Raw genomic sequence first — 21,741 nt, forward strand, 5'->3', positions numbered from 1 at the left:
CACAATGTGGATTTTCAGCTTGAGCACACAAAGCTGAGCTCAGGGGACACTGTCATGTAGATTTAGGGGTTTATCTCCTTTCCTCTCCATTAGCTGTGATACCTTCTTATTATGCTGAAACCCAAAACTTTTCTTTCCTCCAGTGGTTGTTCCCTTCCCCATTTGAAAAATATTGATCTCTCTGTGTCCTCAGCACAGGTTCAAATCCACCCCCCTCATCCTCAGCCTGCTCCTGGGGTCGACTGTGTGGCAGTGCCACCTCTCATGACATCAGGGACCAGAGTGAAGGACAAGGAGAGGGATGTTCATCCATTACACGTGTTTTTCTCTCCCCATCCTTCCTCTGTGTGCTGAAGGTGACAGGGAACTGAAGAGGATGGGGCTGATTGTGCTTGGCAGGTGGAGAGGGAATGGAAGGAGCAGGGAGAAAAAGAGCAGCCTGGGACAACCACAAACCTCTCCCAGCCTTGTTTCACATTCACATCCTGCAGCACCTTGGGCGAGAGCTCTCCAGGCAGGGGACCAAAAGCTGGGGGCTGGCCTGTGCAGGAGGCTGCCCCCACTTACCTTGGGGTGTGATTTTCAGCCAATTTAATTAAATTGCTTGGCAAGGTTGTGAGGACTCATCTATTTCAGCTTGAGCCAGGCCTGTTTTGATTTTGTGTTGGCTGATTAGGAATTAGTGGAAACAAACCGCTCAGAAAACAGAATTAGAGGGTGCACGCTAACTTTTGCACCAGATTAAGTTGAATTAAAAAGCAATTGAAATGTAATTTTCCTGTCTCAAGCAGCCAAGAAACAAGATAATGCAACCAGTGGCACTTGAAGCTTAAAATCACAGCAGCCAGGATTAGCACAACTGGCTTTTTAATGCCTACAAACAACAGATTTATCTGAAGGTCTTTCCTCAAACCTTTCCTATTACCTTCCACATAAGGCTGTGTACAACTCATTTTATTTGCTTTGAAATGCAGAATTGGTGTGGCACCAGGACTTGAATCCAGGACTTTGAGCAGCCAGGATATTGCACAGTGTGTCTCCATAGATATTTCCATGCTGGGCAATACTAGTTGTTCCCTGAATTCCTGTAATTTGGATTGGAATGGTTCTGTGTGCACAGCTGGAAAGTGCACACCCCCTCCAGAGGTGTGGAGGGTGCAGTTCCTATCTGCATCCCAGCATCACCTTCCTGCAGCTCTGAGTGTCTTTGTTCCCCATCTCCCTCATAGAAAAAGATGTCAAGTGGTTTAAAGTCAGGTTTTAATTTAATATTTTAATGGCTGTTTTCCCTACCCATTTGGGAAACACTTGCTCCTCCCTTCCCCATCAGCTGGAGCAGACTGGCACCCCTGCACACACCAAGAGGGCTTTATGAGGCTTTGCTAAAAGGGTGGTGGTGTGGAGGGGGTGCCAAGCCAGGAAATCTTCAGCACCTCAGAGTCCCCAGAAGTGCCCAGAGTGCTGCAGCCAAGCCCTGCTGCAGTGGTTATCTGGGGGTCAGGGGGCTGCTGTCCCTGTTGGCCCCAGCAGCAAGAGCAGGACTGGGGCAAAGGCTCCATAAATGGAAATATCTCCTGACTGATGGAGACTGTCATGGGCACAGAACACAGCACTTTGTGAGCTGCCCAGCAGCTCCTGGCCAAAAGGACTCATGGAGATAATGGGCTCCTGCTGGGTTTCTCTCCTTGCCACCTCCCTGCTGTGCCAGCCAGCAGCTCAGTGCCTGATGATGCTCCAAGTTGCTTAATCCTGTCTTGGCTCACTTGGAACCTCTGTGCAGCTGATTCTGCCTGGCTCCCTGGTCCTGGGCCCCTGTGACTGGAGGAGGTGCTCTCCTGGCCTGCAGCACCACTCACAAGCTACCCAGACAAAACAAGGGGCACCCCAGGCTGCCAGGCATGGGGTGGCAGAACCCAGACTGTCCCCCACAGCCCAGGACACTGTACAGGCACAGGCTGGCATCACACACAAAGTGTCTTGGCCAAAAGCAAGGTCAAAGCTGGCAAAACATCAATGTAGGGAGGAGATCTGGGGGTTGAGTGGTGGCCCAGACAATAAGACAGGCACCAGCATTCCTCCTCCAGGTGCATCCAGGTGAGGCAGCAGGTGTAGATAATGGGGGCTGTCCTGGGAAGAGCCAATTGTGGAGGGGAACTGGGGGTGTGTGGTCCCATGGTGGGGATAAAAGAGGCAGTTGAGGGTAGTGAGGTATGAGGCAGAGTTGCAGTACAGTAAGTGGTTTTTTTTTTCCCTCCTTTGGGGATGCTGGGTGGTTGTTTATTTTCTTATACCCCATTGTGAGGTTCCTGGCTTTTTGGGGCTTGGCTGGGATCAGTGGGTGGGATGTGGTGCCCTTCTGCTGGGATGGGGTGGAGAAAGCTTCCCCCAAAAGAAGAGGCTTTCTGGGGTGTTTGGCTCTGTTGGGGGGACCAGAGGTGGGGAGGCTGGAGCAGATCTTGATGTTTGGTGTTGGGATTAAGGCCATGGGGATGGTGTTGAGCCAAAGGGTGCCTCAGCCTGGCCCTTCTGGAAGCTGGAGGAGGTTTGCAGCTGGATGCATGGGATAAGAGCTGATGCTGCTGGTGCCTGGCCTTGCTTACTGGGCCAGGAAACAGGGAGAGAGAATGAGAAAAACACCAAAACCTTGAACTTAAAAGGGTGGTGTGAGGGAGTCCTTGGAAGCTGCTTTGAGCTGCAGGTGTTGGCTGTAAGCCTGCAGGGGAGGAGAGGAGGCACCATCTGTGTGGGATCAGCCCCTGTGTGTGTGTTGATGCACAGCCTGGGTTTAGGGGTCCCATGATGGTGTCTGCTCTGAAAATATCTCCCTTAATGCTGGCTGGAAGCCTTGTTTTTCTGACAAAAGCTGTCTGAAAGCCATATCTTGGTCTATTTGTGTGTATATCTCTGGCTTTTGCTAGGAGGTGCTTAGAAATTATTTTGACCTGTCTCTATTTCATGATGTTCCCCTGGCAGCCTGTACTAGTTTCTGGATTTCCAGATCTCTTTTTATCAGCTGAATTTCGTCATTTTGTGTCCCTGCATGTGACCGTGGGCCTTTCCTAGTTGAGGTGCAGTGGAGGAAGCCAGGTTGGGCTCTGTGGTTGAGTGAGAGGCTTGGATGTGGCTGTGTGTCCTTAAATCAGACCTTGAGCTGCTCCTTTTGGAGGCAAGAGGCTTTGCCAGGTTTGGGTTGTGTGTTAAAGTGAATGTAAAAGCCTCAGGATCAGGGCTGGAGGAAGGGGGTGTTCCTGTCACCGTGGGGTGTCTGTGTCTGGATTCCTCCTGGGACTGCAGCAGCTGTAATTTTTGTAGCCTGATATTAAGTGGTAGTTTGTGCTTGTATTTAGTTCAGTGGCTCAGCTGCAGTGTGTGAGGATCCTACCAAGCCCTGCTTGGAACAGGGGATCTCCAGTGTTTCCCTTGCTGGGAGTGTGGGGTGGAAATATGTGGCCCAGGCTGCTGGTGGGAATGGAGGGTCCCAGCCCCTTCGGTGGCTGGCAGGGGATGGTTCTGGGCATCTGTGACCTGACCCTGCTGTGTGCTGACCCCCAAGAGCACGTGAGGGTTCCTGCACTTCTCTCAACTCTGCCAAGATGCCAGTCAGGAAGCACGGTGGGCACATGAAGTTGTTCAAGAACAAGGGCAAGGATCAAACTGTGAGTACCCACCTGCCTGTGCCAGTATTTTGCACCCCAGCAGAGCCCACTGTTGGCAGGAGCTGATGGAGGAGCTTCTCAAGGTCCATGGCCCCAAAGCTACCTGTGTGAGGGAGCAGGGGAATGGCCCTGGATACCTTCAGCTGGGATGTTTGGGGGGCTTTTGGGATGTGGTGTGGGGCTGGCTGGGCTGTAAGGAGCATGGTGGCACAGGGGGATGTGAGTTTTGGGTGTGTGGCTGTGGGCTGGGGAAGGGAGATGGCTCAGCCCCAGGCTGCTGAGCTCTCCACAGCCATTATCCCTGTGGAGTTGGGGCTGGTATGGGATGTCAGGTGTAGGATCTGTCAGCTTGATTTAAGCCAGCAGAGGCGATGAGGGTTTGCCTTTCAGGTTTGGAAAATCTACTTTTAAAAACACCCAGTGGTTGCTGGTTCTTCCAGCAGCCCATGTCCTTGGGAGGCACCGAGGGAGAGGCTTCCTCTGTCCCATCCCCTACATCACCCTCTAGGCCACGGTGAGGAGATGCTGGCTCTGCACTCCTCCTGTGGGAAACGTGGGGCAGAGGGCTGCAGGGGTGACCTCCCCGGGGAATGGGGCAATGCAGATATGAGTGGGATGGTGTTCTTCTTCCCCCCAGACCCTGCGGAGGCAGAGGGTGGAGGTGAGTGTTGAGCTGAGAAAAGCCAAGAAGGATGAGCAGATCCTGAAGCGCAGAAACATTTCCATTAATTTGGAGAAGGAGAATCCCTCTCTAGAACAAGACAGAGCAGCTGAGGTGGTGGTGAGTGCTTGGTGCCCTGCACCTGGGTCGGATCAGTGCAGCAGGAATCATCCCCTCCTTGGGCTGCTATCAATTCCAGCTGGGGTGGCCTGGGTTAAGTAGCTGGTGCTGTTCCTGATCTCCATGCCCAGTGCTGGGGAGTGTTTCAGACTGCCTGGCCTTTGTCCGTGCAGTTTTTCATGGTGCTGATGTCCTGCTGGCCTCCCTTGATGGCAGGTAGAACAGGCTGGTGCTCTGACTCGCTGGGAGCTGCTCCTGTCTGGCTCCCTGCACAGCCAGGGGTAATTACTGAGCTCACAGGCCCATTATGGTGTCAGTGACTCTTTCACTGCTTGATTACAAGCATTAGTTGCCTTGAAGGCTTTTGTGGATTGTCTCCCTCTGCCTCATCTCGAAACTGTGTTGCATAAAGAATAGACACTGCTTAGATATGAAGTGGTGACTGAGCTGGGTCTAGACAGCTGATTGACTGTTGAGATGAAACCAGAGGGAGTCCCAGCTCCCCGGCTGACTCTGAATCATTCCCTGTGACACAGATTGTTCAGCCATCCTTGGAGGAGATCGTGGAAGCTGTAAATGAGGAAGACACCCAGCTGCAGCTGCTTGCCACCCAGGCCACCAGGTATGTGCCCAGCTGCTGGAGCTGTGCTGGGACCTGGGGGCAAAAGGCTGCAAGTTCCTGTTTGGGGAGCTCTCTAGGGAGATGGCAAAGGGAGAAGGAGCCTAGTAACCCAAACTGGCAGTGGGAATCTCAGCTGGTGCCTTTTCTGTGGCCTCTGTGCCATGCTTGGCTCACAGTCCTGCCCAGACCCAACCAAGGGGTTGGCTGTGCTGCCCCTTCCTATGCTGTTCCAGGAATTATGTTGGATCCCACAAGAAACTGAGTGCCAGATGCTTGGGCAGGACGAGAACTGGAGAGTCTGGCTCTGTAAAGGGTTGGTGCTGAGCAGGGCTGTCCCCACAAGGGTCAGAACAGAAAGGACCACAGGGTGCTATCATCACCTAGCTGGCAGCAGGGGTGTCTCCTGAGGGTCCAGGACAGGCTGCATCCCTGCTGGTGCTTCCTTGACTGGCTCGAACTATTGAGCACCATGCCCAGTGAGTATGGCTGTGAGGATGTCAGGGCTTTACTTCCATCAGACACCCTGCTCCTGCTTCAGCATCTTTAGCTGTGTCTTCCCTCTGTATGGCAGCCCCTCTGCTGAGGGTTGTGCCTGGCCACAGGGCTATGGGCTGTGGTGGCACCATGCAGGGTTCCTCATGGCTGGCTGTGCTGTGTCCTCTCTCACAGGAGACTTCTGTCCAGGCACAAGGACCCCCCCATCAATCAGATCATCGAGCTGGGGATCATCCCCAGGCTGGTGGAATTCCTGGGCCATGCTGACAATGCTGCCCTACAGTTTGAGGCAGCCTGGGCACTGACCAACATTGCCTCTGGCACCTCAGAGCACACCAGGGCTGTGGTGGAGGGAGGGGCCATCCCAGCCTTCATCTCCCTGCTCTCCTCTCCACACATGTACATCAGTGAGCAGGCAGTGTGGGCCCTGGGCAACATTGCAGGTGAGAGGACCTGGAGGGGCATTTGGAGGTCCTTGACTGAGCTGGGGACTTGATGGCCCTTGCGGGCCCCTTCCAATGGGGAATATTCTGTGATTCTGCTGGGGAGATAAAGCATTGGTCTCCAAGCTACTGCCCCTATTAAACCCCACAACTCTTCATCCTCTTAGTGTTGTCTGGCAGCCTTTAAGATCCTGTGTTGGCTGTGCAAGAGGATTTTGGCCAAAGCCAAGGGCAAGACTGTCCTGCTGGGGTGGTTGAACCCACTAATGTCACCATAGGGAGAACAGAATGGGCCATGCCTGGTTGGCCTGCTGGCACTCCAGTCTGCCCAGTAAATCCTTCCCACCTGGACATGCCTGGTGTTGTGTGGCTGGTGGGTCACCCAGCCCTGGGCCTGTTGGTCTGTTTGATATTGACTGTCTTGTGACTTGGGCAGATGCAGTGACCAACCTTTTTTATCTGTCCAGGGGATGGCCCTATCTACAGGGATGCTCTTATTGCTCATGATGTGATTCCTCCCTTGCTGGCTCTGGTGTCACCTGCAACTCCAGTAAATAACCTTAATTTTCTTGATTTAACAGCTCTTAATGCACTGGGTGGTGGGCGAGTCCACTGTCTGCCTTGTACACAACAAACTCTTTGTATAACTGAATGAGACCCCACTCTAAACTGCTTTTATGGCCCTGCCTATGCACAAAGCTGGGGGTGCCAAGCAGACAACCCAAGTGAATGTGATTTCTTCCAGCTTTGGCTTTCTTTTCCAGCTCTGACTCTCTCAGGCTAGGAATAAGATGGAACTGGTGCAAGGCAGACTTGCATATGCATGTGGAAGGGTTGAACTTGCCCTTTAAACTTCCTGCTGCTGCTCTGTGGTGTCTCTGTCCTTCTGCAATGGTTCCCCACTCTTCTGTCTCTCTGTAGGAACCTTCCCAGGATAACACAGACTGGGAGGCTCCTGGGGGCAGTGAGGATTTCACACCTGCCTTATGTTTCAGGTTGGGTTCCTGAGGAACATCACCTGGACACTGTCAAACCTGTGCAGGAACAAGAACCCCTGCCCTCCCTTGGATGCTGTGCAGAAGATTCTGCCAGTCCTTGTCATCCTCCTGCAGCATGAGGACAAGGATGTCATCTCTGACTCCTGCTGGGCTGTCTCCTACCTGACTGATGGCTGCAATGATCGCATCCAAATTGTGGTGGAGACAGGGATTCTCCCAAGGCTCGTGGAACTCATGGACAGCCCATATTTGACTGTTATGGTAGGGAACAACCAAATATCCACCCTGTGGTCCTTTATTGTAGAAAGGTCTGAGGAGAGGGGAGGCAAGTGCCTTTGTTCTATGTGGCAGCTGAGGTGTGCTGTCCCCTCAGCCCATGGAACTGACTGCCTGCTTGTCAAACCCCTGCTCTGTTCTGGGGCTGGATAGAGACTCTAAAGCTGCTTAGTGCAAATGAGGGATGACAGGGCTGTAAATAAACAGCCATCACCCACAATGCTCTCCTTGTGTGAAGGATCAAGCACTTAGGGAGGGATCTTGCTGGGCTTTCTGTCATGTATCCCTTGAGGTAAGGACTCTGCTTATCTCTAATCTCTGTCTAGACTCCAGCTCTCCGTGCCATTGGGAATGTGGTCACAGGCACAGACCAGCAGACCCAGGAAGCCATCAGTGCTGGTGCCCTGACTGTCCTGCCCCGGCTGCTGAGGCACACCAAGTCAGTGATCCAGAAGGAAGCAGCATGGACCCTCAGCAACATTGCAGCAGGGCCTTCCCACCAGATCCAACAGATCATCAACTGTGGGTTATTGCCACCTTTGGTGGAACTGCTTGACAAGGTAAGGGATGGGCACAGGGCTGCTGAGGGAGCAATGTGAGCTTCAGGAGGCCTGGGATGGCTCATTTGTGAAGCCCTTGGCCCCAGAGCCACCTGAGCATGCTGTTTCAGAGGTATTGAGATCCTTGGCACAGCCTGAGCATTCCAATTTGTCAGTTCACCTGCATGGAAACGCATTCTGGAGCTGCCCTTGGCCCCTCTGCCAGGTGTCCATGCATCACCCAAAGGGGCTGGGAAAGCTGCAGATAAGGGAAATGGTTATCCTTGCTTCATGCCCATCCTAGAGCATACTAAAGCTTGGGAATGCCTTTGCTGTGCTGCTTTTCCAGGGTGATTTCAAGGCTCAGAAGGAGGCTGTGTGGGTAGTGGCCAACTTCACAACTGGAGCAACAGTGGATCAGGTGGTGGAGCTCGTCCGTTCCGGGGTCCTCAAACCTCTGCTCAACCTGCTTTTGGTCAAAGACAGCAAAACCATCCTGATCATCCTGGACACCCTTTCAAATCTCTTCCTGGTGAGATCTGTTCATCCTGGATGCTGTTTTTTAATCCCTTCCTGATAAGGTCTCATCTTTTGATTTCCTTCTCCCAAAGAGCAGCAAGGAGTGAGCCAAATGCTCACATTGTGTGGTGAGAACAATGATTTGATTTTTGGAGTAAGAGGGACTTTGTCTTGAGTACCCATAGGTTGTCTAAAGGGCATGGCAAGATTGAGTTCCCAGTGCTGCTCTTCATCCTCTGCTCACTGGTTTGGCTGGCAGCCCCCAGCAGAGACTGGTATTCCACAGGCACCACAGTCACATACCTGGCATCAGGAAGGGACCATAAATTCAGGGACTGTGAGCCTTTGACTTGTAGATCAGGATTGTAATTACAGAAAAAGCATCTCAGACCTGTTACTGATGTTCTGTTTTCTTGCCTGGCTTTCCAATGTTACAGACAGCTGAGAAGTTGGGAGAAACAGAGAAGTTGTGTCTGCTGGTGGAAGAACTTGATGGTCTGGAGAAAATTGAGCACTTGCAAAACCATGAGAATTCCATGGTCTACAGAGCTGCCCTGGACATTATAGAGAAATACTTTTCTGGTGAGGTATGTGAGCCCTTGCTGTTTCTCAGCTGAAAATGTGAAGTTATTACACACTGGAATGAAGCACTGAGTTTAAGGATACTGGAAGAGGTTTTTTTGGAGGAGACTTCCACATGACCAGAGTAGTCCTTGCAGCTTCTTTCAGGTGTTTTTGAAGGTCTGTAAAAGCTCTGAGTTGTCAGCCAATGAGTTGGGCAGCAGACATGGATGCCTTGATAGCATCTTGCTGCTGGAATTTAAACTGGCATCAGCTGGAGTTACTGCAGTTACTGATATGAATACCAAATGTGGAGAGGTTTCCTCCTTCAGAGCTGAGCTGGCTTGTCACTATGAATGGCAGCCTCCTACTCAGCTGATAACAGTGCTCAGGTTGCATTTGGATTACTTGACCCTTCTCATGGTAAAGAATCTATGGAAAAAGAAGATAGGACACCAGCTAGGAGCTGCAAGGGTCCAGTGACTGTCACAGGAGCCATGTTTGGTCCCAGCCTTAGACTTGCAGATGGGAAATCATCAGGGAAGAGGCTCAGAGGCCTGGCAGACCTTGGAACTCACTTTGGGTGTGAGCTGCAGCAGGGGGCAAAGGTCTGGTTTAGTCCTTTGCCAGAGCAGGGTCTGTGGGGTGTCCCTGTGAGAGGCTGTGGAGGAAATTCTCCACACCAGCTCCTGCTGGAGGGGCTGGATTCCAGGGGAACATCTCCCTGAGCAGTCCTGGCTTGTTGCTGTTCCAAGCAGGCCATTTAATTTCAGTGAGCTCTACCACTGCAGCCACTTTTATTTCCTTTTGCTTCTGGTGTCTGAGCCCAAAGGCTTGGCTGCTTTTGTGTGGGCTGCAGGGACACTGCAGCTTCAGGGTGCTGCAAGGAGCAGGAGTTCTGTTACAGTCAAACTGAGATTAACAGGATTTTTAAAGCAAGAATAAAACAGAGTTGCTGTAAAAAGCTTAGGTTTATTCAAATGCAGACACTATAAGTAATTTCTGTCATTTTCTTCCTAGGAGAGCATAAACCTGGAGCCCCAGACTGGCCAAGATGGGCTGTATGATTTCTCAGTGGAGAAACAAGACTTCAACTTCTGAAGATGAAGCATGACACAGCTCTAAACTGGTGGGTGGAGGTACTTTGGAAGAGCTCAGACATCCAAATTGTCAGGAGTAGAGATGTTGAGCCTTTTTACTTCTGAAACTTGTCAATAAATTGCACTTTTTGGCTTTGTTCCTTTTGCCTTTAATTATTTCCCCCCTTCTTTAAGCTGCTGTTGCAAATGACATGGCTTGTTTTGTTTTTCCAGTAGCATCTTAAGGTCTTGCAGGAGTGTTTTGGAGCCCCTGATCAAGTTTTCTGGGTGGGATCTTTCTTCTGAGCTGTAGGAGAGCAGCATGCTGCCATCAAATCTTTGTTCTGAAACTTCTAGACTTGACTTGAAGTGGCTGAAGTAGCTCTAAAAAACTGTTTGAGAGATGTTTCACCTTTCTGCAGGCACCATCATTGCTGTGGGAAAGGAGCTGAGCCAGGCCCAGGTGGATCAGTGGCCTTGCTGTGTTACTTCACCTGGAAGATGTGGATGTGGGAGCTGCTGAGTAGATGCTGCTCCTTTGGAAGGGAGGTTGTTGGAGGCAGTGCAGGGGCAATGATTCACCTCTGCTGCAGCTTCCCTGTTGCCATCCATCAGCCTGCAGCCCATCGATCTGGCTCTGCTCTTTAATTCCAAGGACCTGTATTTCAGGTTTCCGTGGTGTGTCCCTGGCTCTTGTTCTCCTTCTCTCTAAGCCCTCCAAGTGTGGTCTCCAGCAGAAGGTGAGGATGGAGTTGAGCCCATGGCACAAAGGTTTTGTGCTGTGGGTTCTCAATGAGCTGCTGGCCACTGCTCCATCCTTGCAGTGTTGGTGGTTCCCAGCAGACCCTTCCCCAATCCTTTGCTACCCAGAGCTTGAAGCTCAAAGGCTTTGCTGAAGGCAAGGTGAGGGAGCAGCTTTCCCTCCCTGCTTTGGGGGTTTGGCTCTTCAAAGTGTCCCTGGGTGGGCTCAGGGCTCTGCTGCCTCAGGGGCAGTGGGAGGTGATGTGACAGCTTAATCTGGAGGGGAAATCTCCTCTTCAGGAAACAGAGGCTCTTCCTCTTCCCTGGATCTGTTCATCAGAGGATTTATGCATTTCTCCTGCAGGCCACCCAGGGAAAAGGGAGTTGGTAGTAAATGTGTTCTCTGGGAGGAGCTGGGCAGCCCCACTTATGGGTAACAGGGCTTAGTATCATTTATTTAATATTCAAATACTGGGGTCTGATGAAATGCAAAGTGCTTCTTACATCCAGAACTATGGACTTAGACATGATACAGCACTGCCTGAACATGCACCTGAGCCAGGGCTGCTGCTGCCTGGGCTCTGTGGGCTTCCCACTGCTGATGGGGCACCTGGGAATGGCCACAGCTCCCTGGGCACAAGGAATGTGAGGAAGCTCTTTCCTCAGACACAGAGCTGGGGCCTGTGTACCTGCCCCGAGTTTGGATTTTGATCCTCTGTGGACCAGCCCTGTTGGCTTTTCCCATGGCCCAGGCAGGGCTGCTCTTTGCTGATGATCTGATTAAGAGAGAAATAGGAAATATCTTGATTTCTTTTTCCTGCATGTGCTGGACATAAATCTGTGGTGGGTGGTGTTAAACAGAGCCAGGGGCCCAGAGCTGTTCCTTTCCATCCTTGTGTCTGTAACTTAACAAAATATTGTCCTGAAGGCAGAGGCCAGGACAACATGCCCCTCCTAAAAAGAGTGTTGGGACGTGCCTGCTGTCTCCCCTGGCAGCTGGAGAGCTGGGCCCAGTGCCTGGGGATCTCCAAGGCTCTGTGTGGGTGTGTGAGCAACCTGCAGGCAGCTGCTTGCCTGGCCCGGGGCACTGCTCTCCCCTGCCAGCCCCAGGCACAGGCAGCAGCTCTGGGGCAATTCCAGCTCGGGGGCAGTGCAGGCATCCCCTCCTCCCAGGGGGATGGGATGGGACACCAGTGAAAGGGGCATGATGATGCTGTCCTTCCTCAGGGCAGCTCAACCTCCCTCCTGTCATGCACAAAAAAAAGTAGTTTTTCTAATTAAAACCTTCCCCAGAGGAGCAGGTGCAGGATCATTAAGGCTGGGAAAGACCTCCACAATCTCCCACTGACTTCCATCAGCTTCTACCCCTTTAGTGCCACCTCTGCTCCCTGGAACATTCTCAGGAGTGGGGACTGCTTGAGCAGTCAATAAATCTTTTTTAACATCTAACCCTGTCACAACCTGGGGCTTTTTCCTTTGTGTTGGCACTTGGGAGAAGAGTCCATTCCCCACCTGGCACCCTCCCATCAGGGAGTTGTAGACAGTGAGAAGGTGCTGTCCCTTTTCTGGAGATGGAACAGGCACTGCCCCCGCCTGTAGTGGTGTTTACCCCAAATTAAGACTCCTTTATTCCTATGCTACCTTCAGGCATCCCTGTGCTCCCTCTGTGTCCCCCCATACATCCTCCATGCCACTGTGAGAGCCCCTATTCACCCCCAGGCACCCTGTCACCCTCCTGCTACCCTGCATGTTGCCCCTGTTCCACCCCTGAGCTCACCTATTCATCCCTAAAGGGACCCTATTTGTCCCTTTTCATCCCAGGACAGCCCTAGGCACCCCAATTCCTCCCATTCCACCTCTATTTGCCCCTATGCTGTTCCTCAGGTATCCCCCATCACCCTTTCCCCCCACATCCTGCTCTTATTCTGCTCAATTCCCCCATTATTATCCTCTATTCTCCCATTCCTTTTCCCTCATTTCCCCTCTATTCCCCCATTCCATTCCTTTTCCCCCATTCCCTCTATTCCCCTGTTTTCCCATTCCTATTCCTGAATTCCCCCTCTATTCCCCCATTCCCCCACCCCATCCCTATTCCTGAATTCCCCCCTATTCCCCCATCCCATTCCTTTTCCCATGTTCTCCCTCTATTCCCCCATTCCCCCCCTATACCCCCATTTCCCCATCCCATTCTTTTTCCCGTCCCCCCTCTATTCCCCCATTTCCCCACTCCCATTCCTGAATTCCCCCTCTATTCCCTATCCCTACTCCCCAATTCCCCCTCTACTCCCCCATTCCCGAATTCCCCCTCTATTCCCCCCATTTCTCCATCCCCATTCCTGAATTCCTGCTCTATTCCCCATTCCCCATCCCTACTCCCCAATTCCCCCTCTATTCCCCCATCCCTATTTCCCCACCCCATCCCTGCTCCCCAATTCCCCCTCTATTCCCCATTCCCCCATCCCAACCCATCCCTGCTCCCCAATTCCCCCTCTATTCCCCATTCCCCCATCCCAACCCATCCCTGCTCCCCAATTCCCCCTCTATTCCCCCATCCCTATTCCCCCACCCCATCCCTGCTCCCCAATTCCCCCTCTATTCCCCCATCCCTATTCCCCCACCCCATCCCTGCTCCCCAATTCCCCCTCTATTCCCCCATCCCTATTCCCCCACCCCATCCCTACTCCCCAATTCCCCCTCTATTCCCCCACCCCATTCCCGTTCCGCCATTCCCGAATTCCCCGTTCCCCCGCGCTCTCCCCTTCGCCAGGGGGCGCTCCCCGGACCCCTCCCGCGCATGCGCCACACCCCGACCTTCCCCGCCCGACCTTCCCCTCATGGCGTCCGGCCGCGGCCGCGCCGCTGTGCGCGCTGACGTCACCGCCCTCCGCCGTGCGCGGGGGCGTGGCGGGGGCGTGGCCACGGCGCTCCGCGGCCGGGCCGGGCGGGCGCGGCGGCGGCTGGGGCTGAGGCGGCGGCTGAGGGCGCCGAGCCTGCGGCGGCCACCGGAACACGGATCCGGGCATTCCCGGCATCGTGAGAAGCGGGCGGGCTCGCATGGCGGGGCTGCGCGGGGCCGCCGGTTGAGCTCGGCGCCGCCGCCGCCTCCTCCTTCTCCTCCTCCTCCTCCTGCTCCAGGCGCGATGTCGAATCCCGGTACCCGCCGGAACGGATCCAGCATCAAGATCCGCCTCACAGGTAACGGGGCGGCAGCAGCGGCGTGTGTGTGTGTGGTGTGTGTGGCCGCACACCCCGGGCTGGGCCCGGGGTCCCCTCCCCTCCATCCCCTCCATCCCCTCCCCTGGCTGTGAGGGGAGGGCCGGCCGGGCCCGAGCTCCCAGCCTCGCTTAACTTTTATCCACCGTTTTTCTGTTCCGCTTCTCCCTCTGTGGCCCGACAGAGCCTCTCTGCGCTTTTGTGTATTTCTATTTTTTCCCGCCCCTCCGGCGTGAGGTGGCTGAGCCCCCTTGGGGTGACATAAATGTGAGGAGGGCGGGGGTTTGTCACTGTGTCCCCCTCGTTCTCCAGCAGCTCAGGGCACGCTTCTCCTTCCTGGGGGCTTTCCTGCACCCTCCCCCATGGATGTGGCACTCGCCACCCCTCCAGCACCCTGACTCTAGATGGGTCCCTCCTGCACTCCCGATGGAGCATCCCTGTTGATAACGCTCCCCTGCGTTCTGCCCAATTTTGGGATCTCTTCTGCACCTTCCCTGGCCCTGGGCATCCTTGTGACACCTTTCCCCCTTTCCAGCTCTTTCCCAGGATTTTCCCTGTTCCCTCTCCCATGGGGTATCCCTGTGCTGTTCTTCCCTGGGGTCTCTTCTTCACCATTCCCAGCAGGATTCCCAGGGCCACCTCTCCCACTGACTGGTTTTCAGCACAGCCTGTCATAATTTGCCTTACTTCACTTTAATTAACAACCCCCCCCAACCTCCTGTGTGCCAAAGAGGATAACTCAGTTGCTAATGAGAAAATACCCTTTTAGTTGCTTTTAGCTGGATGGTTTTGTGTAGGTTTTTTTTTTTTTTTTTTTTTTAGTGTGTTTCTTTAATTTTGCTTCCTTCCTCTCAGCTTGTTCTTACCTGGCACATTGTGGCATTCAGCTTTGGAAGTTCCTTCCCTGTGCAGGAGGTGACACCCAGAACTGTGTCTGTCCTGCCTCTGTGTGAGGCCTCTGGAGGGTTCATGGATGGATAAACCAATTTATGTTGGACCCTGAAAGATCTGGATTAAGTCTTTTGGAAGCTGCTCTGGTCGAAGCCGAGCCTGCTTCTTTAATGAGAAGCTGTTGGGAAGTTGAGACTGCTGTGTGAATTATTAAAAAATAAGGTCTAATCCATTCTTTCAAAGGCAACAAGTGGATGTTTGGAGGTCAGTTGGGCTGGAGAAGCCACAGTGCAGCACTGGGTGACCAGAATTGGTCTCTGGAGAGGGATCTTCTGTGTGTGGGTGCATAAAACATTGTCAAATAATGAGAAAACGGTGCTGGTGAAACTGCACTTACAGGTTAACTTGCTCCTGGCACACAACACACTCAGAGGCAGATCATCAAAAAATAAAAATCCTGGTGTTCTTTTAATCCTTTGATTCTGCACCGCTTGTGCTTCAGAAGACCAAAGTTTGTGAGGATAATGTAAATCTGAAAATCCCTTTCTTGGATGGGAGAAGGCTGGAAATATTTTTAGGTTGTATGAATGATGTTTGATCTGAAATGAGTTTTGTGGTGATGTATACCAAATGTCAGCTCAGTCCTTAATGTGGCTTATTTTTATGCAAGTCAGTCAATAAAAATGTGAGTTAAGTAACTTAGGCCATGGTCATAGCCCTTCTGAGCTGGAGGAGATAATTTAAATAACAGAGAGAAGCTGTTGAGTTTAATTTTAAAGGCTGAATGCTGCAGCAAAATGCTTTTTTACTTTTAGCATACACTAGTCTTCTCTCTGGGCTGGGAATGTTTCCTGGAACAGACTGAAGTTTCAGTTCATTGAGCAACTTGGTAGATTTATTTTTTATTACTCCCCATTTTTAACTGCATCGAAGAAATCTCCTCCTTACTCAAACACATCTTCTATTTTTACAAGCAGGAAACCTGGGTGATGTGACAAAAACTGCTGTATTTAATCAACAAATAAATTGCTCTGGGAGAAGTTTAGTTCTGGAATCGTTGGGCAATGCTGAGTTCTTGGCTGGGACTGGGGACTGGGGACTTACCTGTCTCAAATAGCTGCAGCCAGCCTGGCTGTTGTTTTCTCATCTCCTTGGCTCTTGGGAGATTTGAGCACATTTAAATCAAGACAGAGGACCTCGTTTGTTATGATTTACTACCTGCATTGTGTTTCCTGTGATTAGGCACCATTGAAGTTTTGCAGTGAAAATAGCAGTGTAAATACCACTTAGTATGCCTGTCAGTGTCATTGGGTGAATGGCAAGGGAACAGTGGTTAAATCTTCTGTGATTTTTTTTAATCATAATTTTTTCCTCATTTGTTCTAAAGGTATTTACAGTAGCGGAGTGTTGGGGTTATTTATGTGAATATAAGCAAAAGTTCTCAATCTGCTGATGATTAGCAGAAGTGGTCTCCCAGCTTATACAGAATGTGTAAGGATGTCAGTCCTAGCCTGATGCAAATTGTAATGAAGTAAAATGGCAAATAATGCACCCTGTGCAGAAATACTAAAAACCTCAATGTAACAATGAGTTGCATGACAGGTTAAAATGGCTTTGTGGCCTGTTGATCTCAAATATGCTAATCTCCTGTCATATCTCAGTTTCTCCTCTCCTTTTCACTAAAGCCTTTACCCCAGCTGGTGATGCAAGAGCCAGACAGTTTTAGGCAAAGTAAGAGAAAACTTTCTGTTAAATCTATGGTCTCTTCCTATCTGTGCTGCCATCAGGGCAGCGCAGCAGTGGCAGAATTGCCAGCACAAGGATGGAAAAATAAAGTGATCCTGTGAGTGCACATCCTTGCCAAATGTGCTCAGGGTCTGCTGGGTCAAGGAGAAACACGACCCACAGACCAGGACACCTTCATGGAGCACGTGTCCCTTTTTTACCCTTGTGCTTCTCTGAAACCTTTGTTTGCTGCTGCTCCCTGGGGAAGTTCCAAAGGGTTCATCATCTCCAAGGCTTACACACACCTCGCTCACACTTGTATCACCCACAAGCACTGGTGAAAACTGCAGTCTCATCGTGCTGGGTATGGCAGACACCCTGATCCAGGTAGCTTGTAGGCAAAGGTTGCAGATGGCACTGGAATGGCCATGAAGAAATGGACTAAACATGGAACTTAACCAAAAAAGCTGCAAGCTGGGTTCTAGTTTCATTGATTCTGGCTTTTTAAACACCTCAGCTGAGGTGTTAAAAGCTGGCTGGCTTCTGGAGCCATTGTGGAACTAAGGAAATTTAAACTTTAAGGATCACTTCCTAGCTGGATCTCACATACATGGTCAAATGGCTGTGTTGAGGACTGATGGCAAAATAGCTTCTTTAACAGAGAGGCCAGAGTTGGTGTCACAGGAGGATCCAAATAATCTTCTCCAAGCACCTCACTTCACTGTGGTACTCAGTTCCTCCTTGGAAAACCTGGCCTGGGAAGGTTTGCTGCTCGTGGGGGCAGTTTTGGAAGGCGTGTGTAGGTGAGGATCCTCCCAGGTGTGAGGGGTAAGAAAGTGCAGTGTCAGAAGCATCAGGGAGGAGTGAGGAAGACAACATGAAGCAGGTGATTGCTGTGAGGTGAGAAGGAAGCAAGAGGGATTTGTAGATGATAAATCTGATTCCTGTAAGGAAGGTGGTTGTGCTTAGCAGTGGCAAAGAAAGGGGAAGAGGGAAGAAGTGACACAGATGAGTATCCTGCACACACTTCCAGCTCAGTGTAGTCAGCCAGTTCAGGGAAGCCCCAGCCACAAAGTCTGGCCAGTTGATAGCTGGTAAATGGGTGGCTTTGGGACTTTCTGCATTTGTAATTCAAGGAATCCATAAAAGAGCGCAGTGACTTCAAGTAGAAGATAAAACATTATGTTGTCATTAGAGCAGTGTTCACTTAGGATTGTTACAAAGGCACAGGATAAAGCGTGTCCCAAATGTCAGGATGTTTTACTTCCCTTTCATGACTAATGCATCGACCAGTGCAGAGTTAACTGACTGATCAATAGCATCACTAATACTGGTGACCTGGACGCTTTCCTGTCCCGTGTTCAGGAACAGTGAATATCTGTGTAGGGATCTCTCAATCAGACATGGTAAATACATCATGGGCTGGCTGTAGTTTTATGGTTGGGCATCAGGACCACTGGTTCCAGGTGAAGAGCACTGGGGCAGGAAGAGCTGGCTGCTCATCCCAGCCTCCCTGGCAGTTGGTATTTAATATCGAGCCAGCTTTGTGCCATGGGGGACACAGTGGGAAGCAGCAGTTGGGTAGCTCCAAATTTATTTAGTGTGGTAACCTGGGAACCTGTCGAAATCCGTGTCTTGTTATTTTCTTCTCGTAAGGATTTTCTCTTCCCCACGTCTGCGACTGGAGCGTGGGGCTGGAGCTCCGTGCGGAGCTTGGCCGCAGATTTCCTGTGTGGTGCTGAGTGAGGCACTTCGCCTGCCTCTGCCTCCCTTCCCCATTTGCCTCGGGAAGCAGCAGCCTTTCGTGAAGGTAAATTCGTGGCTGTTCAGAGCCCTGTGGATAGGAATGGCAAAGAGGCTCAGGGCATGTAACTCTGGGGACATTGAAGAAAATAAAATTTTGCTTTCACGGGAGGAAGTGGAGAGCACAGCCTTTGCAGTTGGCCAGCTGACATTTTTGGGCTGCCAAAGTGGGAATCCAAAGAGCAGCCTTTTCCTCTGGGCAGGCTATGGGGAGCAAGTCTCCTTTTTTGCTTCTCCCAGTAAGTCAAATTTGTGCCAGCACCATTGTCCTGGTGGAAGTAAATTAAATCACCAGAAGGAGTTTGTTTGACTATCCCCCTCCGGCGGAGAAAGTAGAAACAATAACTACTTTATTCCTGATTTGAAACTTTCTTTTGTCAAATTGAATGTCTTCATATAAAGAAATGCAATTTGGGATGTGGTTGTGCAGTTCATGATTTCTTTTTTATTCCATACTGCCCACCAGTCTAAGAACAGTTTTCTCGTCTGTTTCTTGAAACAGCTTTATCACATTTCTAAGATTTCGTAGCATCATCCTTTCTGTTTGTGTTTCAAAATTAATCATCAGTTCCAGGGAAATACAAGTAGTGTTGAATTTCTCAGTGAGGAGGTTGCTCTTGTACCACGATTTTCTGTGTGCTAGGTAGAGGAACATTACTGACAGCAGCTCCAAGGCTGCTAGAATTGCCACTGTAAATAAAGATCAGTGAGCCCCCTCAGTTTTTCCTGAGCTGGCTGGAGTCTTGCTTGATGGGTCACAGAATGGAGAAGAACATCATGTAAATGCCATCCATGTGTGTGTTTTTTGGAGGTTTACCTGGATTACTGCCCACCTTGAAGCCAGTCCAGTTGCCATGCTTAGAGCTGGCTTAATCTGGTTGGATTACTTGCTGCTATTTATGGTTCTTGAGTCAGCTCCTCGCAGTCGTGTTGGTTTGGGCTGTCTTGGTGGAGGCAGCGGGACAGAGCAGAATGGTTTGGATGTGATGTGGATAAATCAGTTGGGTGTGAAGTTTAGGTATGAAACCAATACCTAAACCAGCAGAGCAATTCGTGTAAGAATTGAGTGAGGAGAAAATTTTAATAAAAGGGCTGGAAGAGATGTTTCATCTGCCATCTTTTCCCCTAAGTTTGGAATAATTTTTGTTGCTGTTACGTTTTTCTATTATTATTCCTCTGGAAATAGTCAAAGTATTACTATGAGAACAACTAAAATCTGGACTATCACTGAAAGCTTTGATATTTTTCATGTTTTTCATGGAAGCAGGTGCTGATTTATTCCTCCAGAGTGAATTAAACTGTTACTGCAGAGGGTTTGCTCTTTCCTGTACCAACAGTTGTCAGGACAGAGGAGTCAGTGCAATCTTGGGTCTTAAGGTTGACAACCATTGTGTTGGGATCTGCTCAGCTTTTAGGGAATGTCTTCACTGAGGTCTTACTATGGTCCTTGATGCTTTGCCATCCCTCTGTGAGGGCAGTACTACAGTTGAACCACTTCCAGCTTTTTTCACCTGGATATCATCTCACATTCTCTCCCATGTCTGTTGGCAGGCTGCAGTTAAGCCTGTGGGTAGCTGGCGTGGAGCACTTGTATTATTGTATTATTGTATTATGGCTGGTGGTGAGGAAGCTGCTGCTTTGACATTGTGATGTTTCAGGTGCTTAAAAGTGAGTTCCTGAAATACTGCTGCAGTAACTTAAGATGTTATCTCCTTCCTGGTCTGCTGACCCTCATTGCCAAAAATTTGTCACCTGCCATGAGAAAGCTGGCAGAAGAAAACCTGTGCTCACACTTTCAGCTGCTTCAGTGCAAATTCAGCTTTCCTGTGTAAGTCTAGCTCTAGGATTTAGACTAAGGTGCTGAACATTGAAAAGCTCGGGTGTATGCAAGTCGTGTGTTGGAAGTTTTTGGGAGAGAAAATCAGAGGAGACATTAGTGATTTTGTAAACCACGCAGCAAGTGTGTATATCTCAATTTAAAATTATTTATATAAGTACTAATGTAATAAAAGAAGAAAGCTGCATATATGTTTGCTAAGTAAGGTAGTAGGTCAATTAGCATTAAGATGATACGTGTTTTTAAACTTTGTTTCACATGTGTTTAAGGGGAAATTCAGTAATTTGTGAGAGGGAATCCCTGGGGATATTTTACAGTTTTCTGTGTCTGGGAAAGTATATAATATCATTGGAGAACGTAGCAGAAAGGATGGAACTTTGTCATGCTGTCTTATGAACTGGCAGCTACATAGTGAATATTTGGGGGTGTAGGATGATAAATCTGATGATGCTCTAGTTGAATTGGCAGAGTAAGCATCCATGCTGTTTCAGAAAGAATCTCTCCACAGGGCTGTAATAGCTTGATGCCTTCCTCTTCAGTAAGTCATTTTTTGTCAAGTGAAAGGCCAAAATTCAAACTGGCTTGTTGTCAGGGACACTAAGCACAGCAGGCAAAAATCCCCAAGGCTACCCAATTCCCAGCATAGATAGATAAAGCTGGCAGAGCCCACTTTACTCGTCTTCCCCTCCCCCAGAAAAATCCTCTTCCCTGGGTGTTTTTTGGAGGATATGGGCACTATTCCGCATACTAATACCATTTAACAGAAAGTATTTAAATGGAAGGTTTGTTCATCTGTTTGTGGGTAAAACAATCCATTATTGTTTGGGAGTAATGAAAAAATAATGCACAATCCCTGCAGTGAGCTGGCCATGCTGCAGGCAGCTGTTCCAGCTGTGCTCACCTCGCCACAGCTGGAGGGAATTGTCCTGGGCTCCGGTGAGCACCTGCCCTGCCTTGGCCATTGTGTGATGGAGCAGTTCAAATGCGTTAAACTCATAATCCTAAACCACAAGAAACGATGGAAAATCCTGTGGAATTGGACTTTGTACCAGCTTCCCATTTTACACTCGGGGTCCTGATTCCTGAAGCTGTCCAGCAATTTGGGAACGAAGGGCAGGGTTAAACCACACCATTGACCACTACACTGCCTGTGTACTGCAGGACTGCTGAGTGTCCCTGAATGTCCTCACTAATGGGCAGTTTTACCCGTGGTTGGTTTTTTTGAATGGTGGATGTTTATTTCTCCACTCATTATGAAGAAGGTCTGCTGAAGAAAATACAATTTGCTTCTTTTGCTTTCATAGTTAATTTGCTATTACCCTTCTCTTGCAGGAGTTTTTGCTTTTGTAGGTAACCAGTGTCAGGAAAAGAAATTTTTTTTTTATAGGATTCAGGCTTTTTTCCTCAAGTTGATGAGATCTTTGTAGATACATTTGATTATTTGGAGTAAAATGGCATTTCTGGATGAGTGAATTAGGAAAAATAGCATTTTTGTTGACCTTTTAATATGTTTACAGTTTTGTCTTCCTTAAATATCTGCCCATTTCCTCTAATAATCAGAC

The 21,741-nt window shown here is 50.1% G+C and overlaps 2 protein-coding genes across 6 annotated transcripts in view; both read left to right on the forward strand.

Annotated features, from left to right (window-relative positions):
* The first annotated feature begins 3,043 nt into the window (after window positions 1-3,043).
* Window positions 3,044-10,130, forward strand: KPNA7 (karyopherin subunit alpha 7). Of its 2 annotated transcripts, none has more exons than XM_085592140.1 (11): window positions 3,044-3,087; window positions 3,554-3,656; window positions 4,294-4,434; window positions 4,974-5,059; window positions 5,729-5,997; window positions 6,465-6,547; window positions 6,993-7,256; window positions 7,598-7,831; window positions 8,160-8,342; window positions 8,767-8,916; window positions 9,911-10,130. In XM_085592140.1, exons 2-11 carry the CDS (start codon window positions 3,594-3,596, stop codon window positions 9,989-9,991), a joined length of 1,554 nt encoding a protein of 517 aa, XP_085448266.1. In that variant the 5' UTR covers window positions 3,044-3,087; window positions 3,554-3,593; the 3' UTR covers window positions 9,992-10,130. The 2 variants fall into 2 exon arrangements, with proteins under 2 accessions (XP_085448266.1, XP_085448265.1); XM_085592139.1 differs by lacking the exon at window positions 3,044-3,087 and adding an exon at window positions 3,165-3,183.
* A 3,528-nt stretch (window positions 10,131-13,658) lies between these two features.
* The window catches only part of SMURF1 (SMAD specific E3 ubiquitin protein ligase 1), a 45,156-nt gene continuing 37,073 nt past the window's right edge, over window positions 13,659-21,741 (forward strand). For 2 of the 4 annotated variants that reach the window (XM_021549594.4, XM_021549618.4), the window contains exon 1: window positions 13,660-13,905. In XM_021549594.4, coding sequence (XP_021405269.1) covers window positions 13,851-13,905 — 55 coding nt within the window. In that variant the 5' untranslated portion in view covers window positions 13,660-13,850. Of the gene's footprint in view, window positions 13,906-21,741 lie in introns of all 4 variants that reach the window. The other 2 variants (XM_021549603.4, XM_021549611.4) reach the window with 2 other exon arrangements.

The sequence above is a fragment of the Lonchura striata genome, chromosome 14 (assembly GCF_050655825.1).
Source record: "Lonchura striata isolate lonStrDom1 chromosome 14, ASM5065582v1, whole genome shotgun sequence".
Classification (NCBI taxonomy): domain Eukaryota; kingdom Metazoa; phylum Chordata; class Aves; order Passeriformes; family Estrildidae; genus Lonchura; species Lonchura striata.